The sequence below is a fragment of the Artemia franciscana genome, chromosome 7, assembly GCF_032884065.1.
Source record: "Artemia franciscana chromosome 7, ASM3288406v1, whole genome shotgun sequence".
Taxonomy (NCBI): domain Eukaryota; kingdom Metazoa; phylum Arthropoda; class Branchiopoda; order Anostraca; family Artemiidae; genus Artemia; species Artemia franciscana.
Window position 1 is genome coordinate 48,872,526 of NC_088869.1, and position 12,528 is coordinate 48,885,053.

Below are 12,528 nucleotides of genomic sequence, written 5' to 3' on the forward strand. Positions count from 1 at the left end.
AATGTTCTCTGAAGTTCTTCTCATCTTCATGCTTTTTCATACATTTTAGTTCATCTTCATCTAGTGACGATACTCAGAACGAAGATACTGCTTCAGATGCCGAGCCTGAAGACCCATATCAAAGACCAGGTGTTCCATGTAAAATATGCAATGAAGAAAAGAAGCTTATGAAAGATGAAAAAGTTGAGCCTCTGCTTCATTGTATTAAATGCTTGAAAAGTGGTAAGTTCTTCTGAGATAGACTTTTTATGTTCTTTTGATGTACAGTAGAAAGACAACTTTCTGCTTTGTCTTTATTTTCTTCTTCCTTCTTTTTCTAAGATAATGTATGGTAAATGTTCTCCATAGAATGTCCTCCACTTGAGATTACTTTAGGAAAGTTGTGACAAATTGGAATTCCCATACATTAAACACAGTGTTAATATAAAGCGAACGGAGAACGCTTCGAATTGCTGAATTTTTATTCTAAATCGCCAAATTTTTAGTAATAGAAGCCCTTTGATCCTAACGTTAGTTTATTTGATAAAAAATCCATTTTATTTATATGCATCTTCGTTCAACTTCTAAGGGGAGAAGATAAAGAGAAATTTACCGTAATGTAACAGACGTAACGAAAAGTTCAATCGTAGACTTGAATTTTTCAACATTTCTACGGGATTCGTCAGGATATTCTTCGAGGAGGCCTTATCTTTTTTGCATACATTAGCTCCCGTGGTCCCCGAGAATCTGTTGAACCACTGACTCGCAACATTATTTTAAAAGCTCTACAGCTATTGTTTGATATGCAGTATCTAACCAAAATTACCCAAAAGCACCCGGAATCTGATGACCAAAACCCTTTTTTTGTTTTTACTCAACATAAAAAAACAACTCCCCAATATTACCAACCATACAATCCACTGCTTATTGCATCATGCTGCATGCGATAGATATTATCTACTTTTCTTGCTTTATATTATAGTGCTATTGGAATAGAATTGTTTGTTTGCACAATAGCTTTAAGCTAACATGAGGATGTCAAAACGTAGTCGTTGTGTGAGCACCTTTTATCTGACTATGCTGGTAAATTTAGTTACAGAGTTCTTGGAAGTCTAAATATCGGATTGTAGAGACCATGAAAATACTAAAATTTCATCATAAATTTACTTATATTCTATTAGCCAAGTTAACCTAATTTTTTCAGTGCATTGCTTATTGTAGTGGCTAATAAATTAGTCCAAAAACTCATAGAATAGTTTCAATGGCCAATGTTGCTTATATGTTAATAATAACAAACGCCCCTAGGGAACTGTGTTCAATCTACCCATATTTCTTCGAAAAACCTCCAATAAATAACAATCTATAATTTGAACTTTTAAGCCTTAAAAAATTCCCTCTCCATTCCTCTCTCCCTGTAAAAAGGTCTTAGAGGCATCCCGCTCCACCTGACCTTCATCTGTGTTCACCTATGCTAATACTAGGGGAAAAGGTGTACGATGTGCTAGGAATCATTTAAATGGTTCCACAAATAATGGAAAAATCCAGACAACAAAATGAACCCGTTTCAGCTTCGAAGTGGTTTCTATTAGAAAGAGTCGACAAATTAAATTATCTCAGTACTCACCTTCGGAATCGGATATATACCCACAATATGCATATATTTCCAAGCTCTCCAATATATGATTGGTATACTTTGATTTGGTCTGAGAGAGATCGGCCCCTAAGTTGCCTCCTCGAAAACAGAGTTTTTCGTATGCATTTCGCAGTCCTTCGTAACTATCAACTTTAGCGCAGTAGCTATATATATATATATATATATATATATATATATATATATATATATATATATATATATATATATATATATATATATATATATATATATATATATATATATATATATATATATATATATATATATATACATGGGGTATACACACCATGTATAGTTATATGTATATATATGTATATATCTATATATATCTATATATATCTATATATATATATATATATATATATATATATATATATATATATATATATATATATATATATATATATATATATATATATATATATATATATATATATATATATATATATATATATATATATATATATATATATATATATATAGCTTTCTGCATTGTTCAATAGACCAATTGATTGAATTGCAAATCGATTCATTGAAATGAAATCAAATGATAGCTTGATTAGTTTGAATGGGTTAGCTGTGGTTTAAGTCTTTCATGAAATGGGACATATTGCCTTTCGAATTACCATAGCCATAACCTTAAAGTAATTTTTTTTTTAGCTTGTTGCTTCTATTTTTCTTCTCTTTTTTTTTTGAGTGGGCTGGGGTTGGGGGGCTGTCGTCTACGATGGCCTAATTTTGGATTATATTTATGAAACTTTGAATTTTGATTTAATAGAATCAGTTTAAAATTGGTGTTTTATTTTTCCAGACCATGATTCTTAATATTTAACATATGTTTAGTAGAGTTTGAATAATAACGACAATATCTGTTTATTATGCCAACAGATTATTTCACTAGAGATAATTTTTAAATTGTTTCAAGGGACTATGGGGTTTTCCCAAGAAGGCATGATTATGGAAGGATGCTTTCTACTCCTTCCCTTCGGTAGAGCTAAGCGTGTGAATTTAATCTACCATTTTGACACCTAAATATTCTCTAAGAATTGGAATGCCCCCTTCCCCCCTGCAAAAATATTTTTTGACAATTCACTTACATGTTTTACTTCAAATAAAAGATTTTGGAGGCCCGGTGGGGTGGTGACAAATTCTAAAAATGGACATAATATAGAATCTTAAGAACTTGGTTTAAACGACGGTAAAAGCCTAGAGATCTTACTGGAGAGAAGGAAACATGTTAAAAAACAATTCTTCCTCCATAATATGCAGGAATAATGGTAGTTAACACATTTCGCTTGCAGCTAGCCTTTATCTTCACCTATTTAAGTGTTTTCTCACTTTTTCTAATATATTTATCATTTTATTTAATAGCTTTTCTTCAGTTTCGAAACATTCCTGAAACAGAGCACTCCGTAAAATTTTTTGTAGAGGACGTTAAGGTAACTGCAATGGCGTTAACGCAAAATTCATGAAACCAGTCTATTTATTTAAAGACAATTCTATGAGAAAATATATAGATTGCGCTTTATTTCAGAAAAATGGCCCGAATCTTTAGTTGACAGTGCTGCATTTCGCAGAATTTTCAAAATTAATCAAAGGCTATTGCGAAAAAGTGGAAAAACACTGAAATAAGTGAAGATAAAGTTTGGCTGCTTGCAAAATGTCTTAATTATGATTGTTCTGCCTATTATGAAGTAAGAATTGTTTTTTAACATATTTCCTTCTCCCAGGTAAAATCTTTAGGCAATTACCTAAACGACTGCATAAACAAGTTATACAGTATTCGTTGATGTTGATTTGATTCTTTTGTTTTAGCTCATATGACGTGTGTTGGCCTGACTCCCGACATGTACAATCGTATCCGTGAGATCAACAACTGGATGTGCAGTATATGTCGTGTTTGCTGTGTTTGTAACGACCAATTCCGATTGGATGCAAATAATGAACAGCGCTTTGCCAATTGTGGAATGTGCGATAGATATTATCATTTGAAATGCTGCGGTCTAAAACGTCGGCCAGATGGCAGGTGGCATTGTCCTGAGTGTGCTAAGTGTACAAGCTGTGGCACGACTAAACCGGTTGAAGAAGGAGAAACAGGGCAGTGGCATCACGAGGTTTGTTTTCCCGTCTTCTTTGTTGCTACTTCTGTTGCAAGGCCCAAAAGATGTCGAAACATGAACAAGAAATACAAATAATTAAGGGTGTCTTTTGTGCATCGTAATTTGAAAAGATGGCTATTTTAGGGAAATTTGACGTCTAGAAGCAAAGCCGTATCCAGGATTTTTGCTCTGGAAGGGGGGCAAAAGAAAACTTAAAAAATATATGAAATTTGTTTAAATACATTCTTGTTACTTTTTTATGGATCAGACAATTCTTTTTTCAGGGGAGGGGGAGGAGATCAAAAACGGTAACCCCCTCCCGTTGATATGGCCTTGTTTAAAAGTAATGGTAAAAGTAAAGCATCTGTTTTCTTCTTTTTATTTTCTATATTTCCAATTTAAGTATTTTTCCTTTTAAATTGCGTTCTAAAATAAAAATTAAAAATTTAAGTTTTGTGTACGAATATACCAATTTGTTGTGTAAATAATAGTCAATATTTTCTCTTTACGACTGCTGTGGACCAAAGGTTTTACTGAAAATTTTAAGAAAGCTGATTCTTATGATTATTCTGAGTCGAATATATTTAAATGGATTGTAGCAGCCAAACGAGTCTAATTTGTTTGGTCTAAAATATGTTCAAGTTGCTGTGATAACCAGGCTATTCGATTGACCTGAGTTGCAGAGGATGAATAATAGTAAGAAGTCTATTTATTAGAGGACATTGTGCTAGTAATTCAACTGTTTATCGTCCATTCTTATGGACTTCAGTAGAAACATCCCAAAATAATCAAAAGAAGGTAAAAATGCGTAGCAGCGAATTTGTTATATTCTTCTTGTAGTTAATACATTTTCTTTTTTCCCTTTTTCATTTTCCTCTCTGTGGCCTTGCTAGCGCGTTTTGACTATTACTTGTTTTAACTACTAGCGCGAGGGGGTTTCATTTTCTATATCATCTTTTTTTTTTTTTTTCTTTTTTTTTTTCTTTTTTTTTTTAGGGTAGGATTTGGACCGTCACAAAAGTTTCAATCGTATTTTATGGATTTTTTTGCTATTATAAAGAATTTTGACGTTTCAATTTGGAGGCGAGAGGGTGTCACCATCCCCCACCATATCTTATACAGGCATTGTAGAAGTAATGCCAGACAATATCAATCTTGTTTCCCATGTAAATTTTTTGCCCCTAAACTAGAAGTGGACTAAAATGAAAAAGATGATTTCTAGAAGAAAAAAAACGTTGTCTCCTCTAGTACCAAAATGAAATAAGTTAGAAAATGTGCTATTTAAGATATTCGGCTTTGTACATACTAATCAACTCATAGCAGTCTGATAAGAAATATTTATTGAAACTATTGCATGGCTCGGAATTAGTCCCTAAAGTCTCTTTTTGGGTGAAATCCCTTCCAAATCCCTTTTTGTGCAAACAGTCCCTTAACTCTCCCAAAAGTCCCTTAAAGTTTATATTTGGGAGCATCGTATATTTGAAAACTGAGCCATGATACGTTGAAAGACCCTCTTTAGATAATTTAGCTTTTACACAAACGCGGTTATACTGGCCTCTTGGTTACGCCGTCGCAGGAGCAATAAAGCAGAGGGAACTTTGTCTGTGGCCAAAGTGTCTATTAACTGTTGTAAACATAGGAAGCTTATAACGGCACAACAATGGCCTATATTGGGGAGGGATAGATGGGTGATATTATTGTACTGTTCAAGGATAAAGAGGAATATTGACCTATAGGGTGTGTGGTATGGGCTGGTCATATTGTGGTAAAGTTCAAGAATAGATAGTTTCCTGTAGCTTCATAAAATGATTCATACCAGTAGGAACTTAATTGACTTGTATTGTTGTATGTGTTTTAATTGACTTGTATTCCAATGGAGCACATTACACATTCTTTCCCTGAGGTTAGTTAATAAAGTAATGGTAGGATGAGTGAGAAGAGTACCATTAATGGAATATTCAGATGGCAAAAATCTTGATGTATTCCTGCTGTGTTTCAACCTCCTTGTCTTTCAGGTCTCCCAAGTGTATCTAGGAAAGACAATGGGCAACTGCAAATAATGAATTCCTTCCGAGGCTCATGAATAAGATGATTCTTAGGGTGACTTGGCCACCGTTTCTGATTTGTGAGCAAAGGGATGTTTTGACCATGAATGGCAGTCGAAATCTCTTCCCACTTTGGTCCCTATTGGTCCCTTTTTCCATCCCTAAAAGTCCTTTGACAGGTTGTCAAGTCCCTTTTCTAATGAGCAGGAATCATTCCGAGCCCTGCTATTGGCATTATCATTGGTAATGTGCCTGTCAATTTTCTGACTTCTCACATGTTTTCTCAGAAATTTATGGAGAACAAAATTTGGACGAAAATTGATGAGAATAAAGTTTTTTGACCAATTATAAGGTCACAAGAAATGTGTCGTTTTCAAGTCTATGTTGTACCTTTTTATGTTAAGAATTTGAAATTGAACCAGTTCACAAAAGTCTTGGAAAAGTTCACAGACGAATGAATAAACAACAGAAAGTCAAATCCAATACTTTTATTGTACTCTGCATGCTCGCGTGAATATTATGTGAACCGAAATAAACCGAAAAAAAACATAAATGCTCAGCTAAAAAAATTAGTTTCTTTTTATTTAAAAAAGGAGCGACCCGGCTCAATAGTAAACGAAACTCTAAAAAACGGAATTTGATGCTAAAATATACATCAAAAGAATCAGATTTCCATGCTGATTTTAAATATATAAGTTTCATCAAATTTAGTCTTTGTCATCAAAAGTTACGAGCCTGAAAAAATTTGCCTTATTTAAGAAAATAGGGGAAAACACCCCCTAAAAATCACAGAATCTTAACGAAAATCACACAATCGCATTCGGCGTATTAGAGGCCCCTATTGCAAAATTTTCAAGCTCCTATCTACAAAAATGTGGAATTACGTATTTTTTGCCAGAAGACGAATCACGGGTGCGTGTTTATTTGTTTGTTTGTTTTTTTTTTGTTTTTTTTCCAGGGGTCATCGTATCGACCAAGTGGTCCTAGAATGTCGCAAGAGGGCTCATTCTAACGGAAATGAAAAGTTCTAGTGCCCTTTATAAGTGACCAAAAAAATTGGAGGGAACCTAGGCCCCCTCCCACGCTCATTTTTTCTCCAAAGTCAACAGATCAAAATTTTGAGATTGCCATTTTGTCCCGCATAGTCAAAAACCATAATAACTTTGTCTTTGGGAATGAATTACTCCCCCACAGTCCCTGGGGGAGGGGCTGCAAGTTACAAACTTCGACCAGTGTTTACATATAATAGTGGTTATTGGGAAGTGTACAGTCGTTTTCAGGAGATTTTTTTTTGGTTTTGGGGGTGGGGTTGAGGGGAGGGGGCTATGTGGGAGGATCTTTCTTTAGAGAAATATGTCATGGGGGAACAGAAATTCAATGAAAAGGGTACAGGATTTTCTAAAATTACTATAAAAAAACAATGAAAAAATAAACATGGAAAAGTTCTTTTCAATTGAAAGTAAAGAGTAGCATTGAAACTTAAAACGAACAGAGATTATTACGCATATGAGGGGTTCTAAAAATACTTTAGCATAAAGAGCGAGGTATTTAGGAGGAGATAAATACCTCGCTCTTTATGCTATAGTATTTTTAGTAATTTCAACTATTTATTCTACGGCCTTTCTGATTCAGGGGTCATTCTTAAAGAATTGGGAGAAAACTTACGACTTAGTGTAAAGAACGAGTTATTAACGAGGGTACAAACCCCCTCATATACATAATAAAAATTAAAGAATATAAAAGTTTATTACGTAAGTTACTTCTTAAGTTACGTATATTTTTTACTAATAAAAAAATTCGTTAAAAATTAAAATTTATGGTTGCCTTTTTATGTAACCGAAAAATTACATGGCAACTAGGCCTCCTTCCCCATCCCTTATTTCTCAAAATCGTGATCAAAACTAAGAGAAAGCCATTTAGCCAAAAAAGGAATTAATATGCAAATTTCATTTTAATAATTTATGTGTGGAGAGCAAAAATCAAACATGCATTAATTCAAAAACGTTCAGAAATTACATAAAAAAAACTAGTTTTTTTAACTGAAAGTAAGGAGCGACATTAAAACTTAAAACGAACAGAAATTACTCCGTATATGAAAAGGGTTGTCCCCCCTCTGCAATTCCTCGCTCTTTACGCTAAAGTTTGACTCTTTGCCACAATTCTGCTTTTTAAAACAATTAAAAGCTTTAGCGTAAAGAGCGAGGAATTGCGGAGGGGACAACCCATTTCATGTACGGAGTAATTTCTGTTCGTCTTAAGTTTTAATGTCGCTCCTTAATTTCAGTTAAAAAAAACTAGTTTTTTTTATGTAATTGTATTAAGAGTCAAAAATTTTAAAACTTAGAAAATATACTAACCTGTGCCCGTGTGAAATTGGACGAAATATTTTATGGTTGAGCTGATTTTGATGGATGAAAGATGACTTTCACAATCAGATCGTTTGGCATGAGTTGACTCACTAAGCTCTTTGACTTAATTGGCTAGTAGGGTAAGTGTGGCCTATTGAAGCAGATAATCGATTTAAAAGCTCCCCATCTATGGATTAAGTCTGATTTTGAAAGAACCACCAAAAGGTACCATAAGTAAAAACTGTGATATTTTGCTTAAAGAGGAACCGCACGAAAAAATGTTCGACCACCCATAAAAAGTTCCCATAAATAGTATACTAGTGCCATAGGTGGCAGTCCTGATTACATTATAGCAAGATCAAAAATTCAGAATTACTTGATTGAGCTCCATTCGGGGGCTAGTTTCACTTTAAACGTCTTAGGGTATTTGTGACCTTTTTACATTGTTTTTCATAGATATAATTTTTGTTGCACATGCTTTTTTACTTTTTGTCACCAAGTTAAAACCTTTGAAAAAGAGCCAGAAATCCTTAGAAGGGCTATGGAATTTACAAACACGTTTTGGGGCCTATCTTCAGCTTCTTCTCTAACGTATATCAGAGGATTTGTAATTTCTTAGTATATTGCAGTTTTTTCGCATTTTTGTCTAATTTGCTCCCTTTCTCCCTCCAAAATGGCCTTCTGTTTGGGTATTTGTGCATGTGGTAACTATAGCCCTTATATTGGCGATAATTTATTCGGCTTCCTTTCATCTTTTTTTTTTTTTTTTTTTTTATTTATGAAAACCAGTGCATACTATGACGTAGATCTAGACCTATCCCCTACACTGTATCTTCATTACGGATATCATTTATTTCTAGAGTTTCAATACATAAACTCTAGTTTTTGCTATTTACCTAGATAGTATCATAAATACCTGTATTTTAGTATTGTGTGAGCTTCGTTTTATTGTATCGAGATTTGAATTTATAGAAAAAACGGATTTTTTTTAAGTTAGTGAATTCAGAGTAATGAAAATTCCGATATATTTACACGTATATTTCCTTTATTTTTCAGCTTCGACGAATGGCAGATGGTACGCGTGTATATTTCATGACGTTCTGTGTTCGTTGTCTGAAACTTTGGAAGAGGGGCCGAGTCTGTCCAGTCTGTCATAAATGTCTTATCCCCCCTATTCATAACTCTGAAGTTGTTGACTGTTGTTCATGCCAGAGGAAAACTCACACAGGTCTGTTTCTTCATCTTTAGGCGGAAAAAAACAAACAAACAAAAAAACAACAACAAATAAACAGAAAACTAGCAATGTAAACTTGCAGAGAGGGAAAGAAAGTAAATGTGTAGAGATAGTAGAAGTCAATAAAATTGTAAAGTCAATAAAATAGTAAAGTCAATAAAGAGAAATTTCTTAAAGAAAAGAAGAAAAACGTAAGTTTCCAGAAAGGTTCTAATAAAATTTCCATTTCCACTCACTTCAGGTGTTTTCTCTGTCTTTTTTCTAGGAAACTCCTAATTTAGACTTTCTCAGACTTAAAAAAATATCAATAAATCTCAGTTAGAAATACTTCTAAATTTAAAAATAGACCTGAAAATTTATTATAACCAAATATGGGACAAAGTTGTCATCGTCAAAAAACGTATTTTGAAAATGAAACAGACAGGAATCCTCCGGCCTTCTAAATCAATGTGACATCATTACAAACCCAGTTTTACTTTAAAAGTAAGGGAACGGCTTATTCTTGCTGGAATGCTTTGTCCCATGTAGTTCAGAGACTACAACTTTTTTTAGTATAATATTTTTATTACCAGCTGCAAGAATTGCCAAAATAAAAATTTTGGGAAAATTGTTTTAACTGTTAATTTTTATGCTAGACTCCGTTTGGCCTCGGGATCCTTTAGGGGTCTAGGCTTCCACTGTCTTTGTTGGTGAGAAGTTTACGATTACTTGCCTTTCTTTTTGCTATGAAGCATTGTTGTCTCTGGACAGTTCTTTTCTCCTCTAAGTGCTAGTAACCCATACAGCTGATATTTATGAAATTACTGAGATCAAGGGCACATTGTTAAATAGTTAATCGTGCCACGAATTTTGTTTTACAGAATCAAACAGAATTCAAAACTGAGAAGTTAAATACAAGCTAAAAAAAACCGCAAAGAGAATAATTGGTGTTTTATTATTGAAATAATAATGATTGAACAAAGGCGTTCGTAGAAATGTAAACTGTTTTTTCAGAAGAGAGTGAAAAATGAAACTTTTACTCCGAAATGTTTTAGTTATATGTATAATAGCTGTTTAAGTATAAATCAACCAAAAATTAAAAAGAATATGTACATAAACTGATATCAAATTAGCATTGACCTCACTCCATGGGAGCTCAGCCAGTACTATTACCATTACTTTTATAATGATAATGAGGTCATATTTTTCAATAAGTCGTTAATGTGGAACTGGAGATGCTGCTGAAGTAAGCCTATTAAATGCCCTGCAATTTTCTCATTTCTTATTGAAATTGTCCTTGTTAAAACAAAGTTGTTATAATATTTGTCCTGTTTCTAGCTAATCAAAGAAGATGCTCCTACCTGGTGTTGTCCTTTTATGGAAATTCCCTCTACTCTATTTTTTTCTTGTCTGACCAAATTCATTATTATATATTGTTTTTCTTTTAACTTTCATGTTTGCTATCTGTTTTCTTTTTTTATTGTTCCTCCTAAGACGAAAATTAAAGATGTGATATGTATATCTGAAAAGTGTGTAGGGTAGGGGAAGGTTCTATACCCTGGCCGTTTGAAACCCAAAGATTTTTAAATCTGTTCTACAGTCTACTATAATTTTTTATATATTTTGCCTTTTTTGCCTTTTGGAAAATGTCTCACCCCCCTCCCCTGCTCACACACAAATCCTACATAGCTGCTTGACCTATAGTCAAATTTTACACATTTGAAATCTGATAAAAGGTTAGAACGTACAAGATTTTGTTTAAGAAATATGTGAGTGGTAATAGAAAGACGAATTATAGAAAGACTAATTGGTTTAATGCAAAGCATATTTTTTGTCAGACACATGAAAATTAGATGAGAAAGTTCGCAGGAGAGAGAAAACAAAAAGAAATCCGTTGGTGAATTATAAAAATAATGCCGCTGACAGCTTTTTGGCAATTTTGGCTCTCAGTATTGTTGGTTATGACTCTTTGGTTCTCACTATTGTTGACTATGACTCGTCGGCTACTGTTGGTCCTAAATCTTAAGATGTTGCTCATAAAATATTACATCGAAGTGTTTTGACAATAGCGCAAACTCCCTTATGGTTGCTAAAATGGAACCGACTACAGAGAACTCTGAAGCAAAAAATCCTTCTCCTTCTCTTATTCTCCACATTTCTAAAATTTCTCCGAAAATCACCCTTGCATTAATTTTAGTTCTCTTGTTTTAATTTTATTTTATTTTATTTTCTTATTCCAGCTTGCGTGAAGCATTTGAGTGAGATTGAAAAGCGTCATTACAACTGCCCCAAGTGCATCCTCAAGGGCAAACGAGGTCCAGTTTTCCTACCCAAGTTTGCTTTTGGGTTTGTGAAGTGATTTGTATGTCTTACCTAGTTATCTTAATTTCTACTTTTTGAGAGCGTTTCTTTACCTATTCTGATGTTAAGAAGCTGGTCTTTTAGATTTTTTTTTGTTTTTTTATGCAAAGCTAAGTTTTGAACAGGAAATCTTTATTAGTTATAAAGGATCGCAGGTTATTGCTTAAGACATGTCGTGGTAAATATACTTCAAATTTTATTATATGTACTCACAAGTATGTTTTTTAGGCGTGTGTGTGTGGGGGGGGGGGGTGTTTCGAATAATATAAAGAATATTCTCCATTACCAAAAGTGGTTTCACTGTCAAATATGAGGATGTAATTTTCAACAATTTTGAATTGTACTGTTTATATCTTAAATTACGTGATTCTAAATACGTATTTAAAGTGCCAGTTTGGTAATTTGGCAGCAGTTCAAAAGACGCTATGTAATATTTACTATTATATTTTCTTTTTTTAACCCATAGATATATTCGGGAAACAGCATTTTTGATGTGATTATGGTCTTTGTCGTATCTCAAATGCCTAAGCCAACCGTCCTTGTAGAAATAATGGGTCCTTAATAACAGTCTAAAACTCAAAGCGTATTTTCCCTTTTTTGCTCTCTATGTTTCTCTATGTCTCTGCTCTGTAACATAACGTCTTCTGATTACCGCAGTCAAGTTATGCACACTAACGTTAGATGGCAGAAAGAAATTATCCAAAAAGTAAAAGGTCGCTAGTCTTCTTTGTCTGAGTAATCTGTGCTTTTAGCTCATAATGTTCTTTTACCAACCTGTTGTCTCAGCGCAATCTATAACAGGTTCCTATTCTTGTATTCAAATGTTTTA

General features: G+C 33.5%; 1 protein-coding gene across 1 annotated transcript in view; it reads left to right on the forward strand.

Moving 5' to 3' along the window:
• Positions 1-11,786, forward strand: part of LOC136029403 (uncharacterized) — an 86,224-nt gene extending 74,438 nt beyond the window's left edge. Inside the window, exons 7-10 of the mRNA XM_065707767.1 lie at positions 50-222; positions 3,449-3,747; positions 9,182-9,353; positions 11,579-11,786. Coding sequence (XP_065563839.1) covers positions 50-222; positions 3,449-3,747; positions 9,182-9,353; positions 11,579-11,697 — 763 coding nt within the window. The 3' untranslated portion in view covers positions 11,698-11,786. The remainder of the gene's footprint in view (positions 1-49; positions 223-3,448; positions 3,748-9,181; positions 9,354-11,578) is intronic.
• The last annotated feature ends 742 nt before the right edge of the window (positions 11,787-12,528 follow it).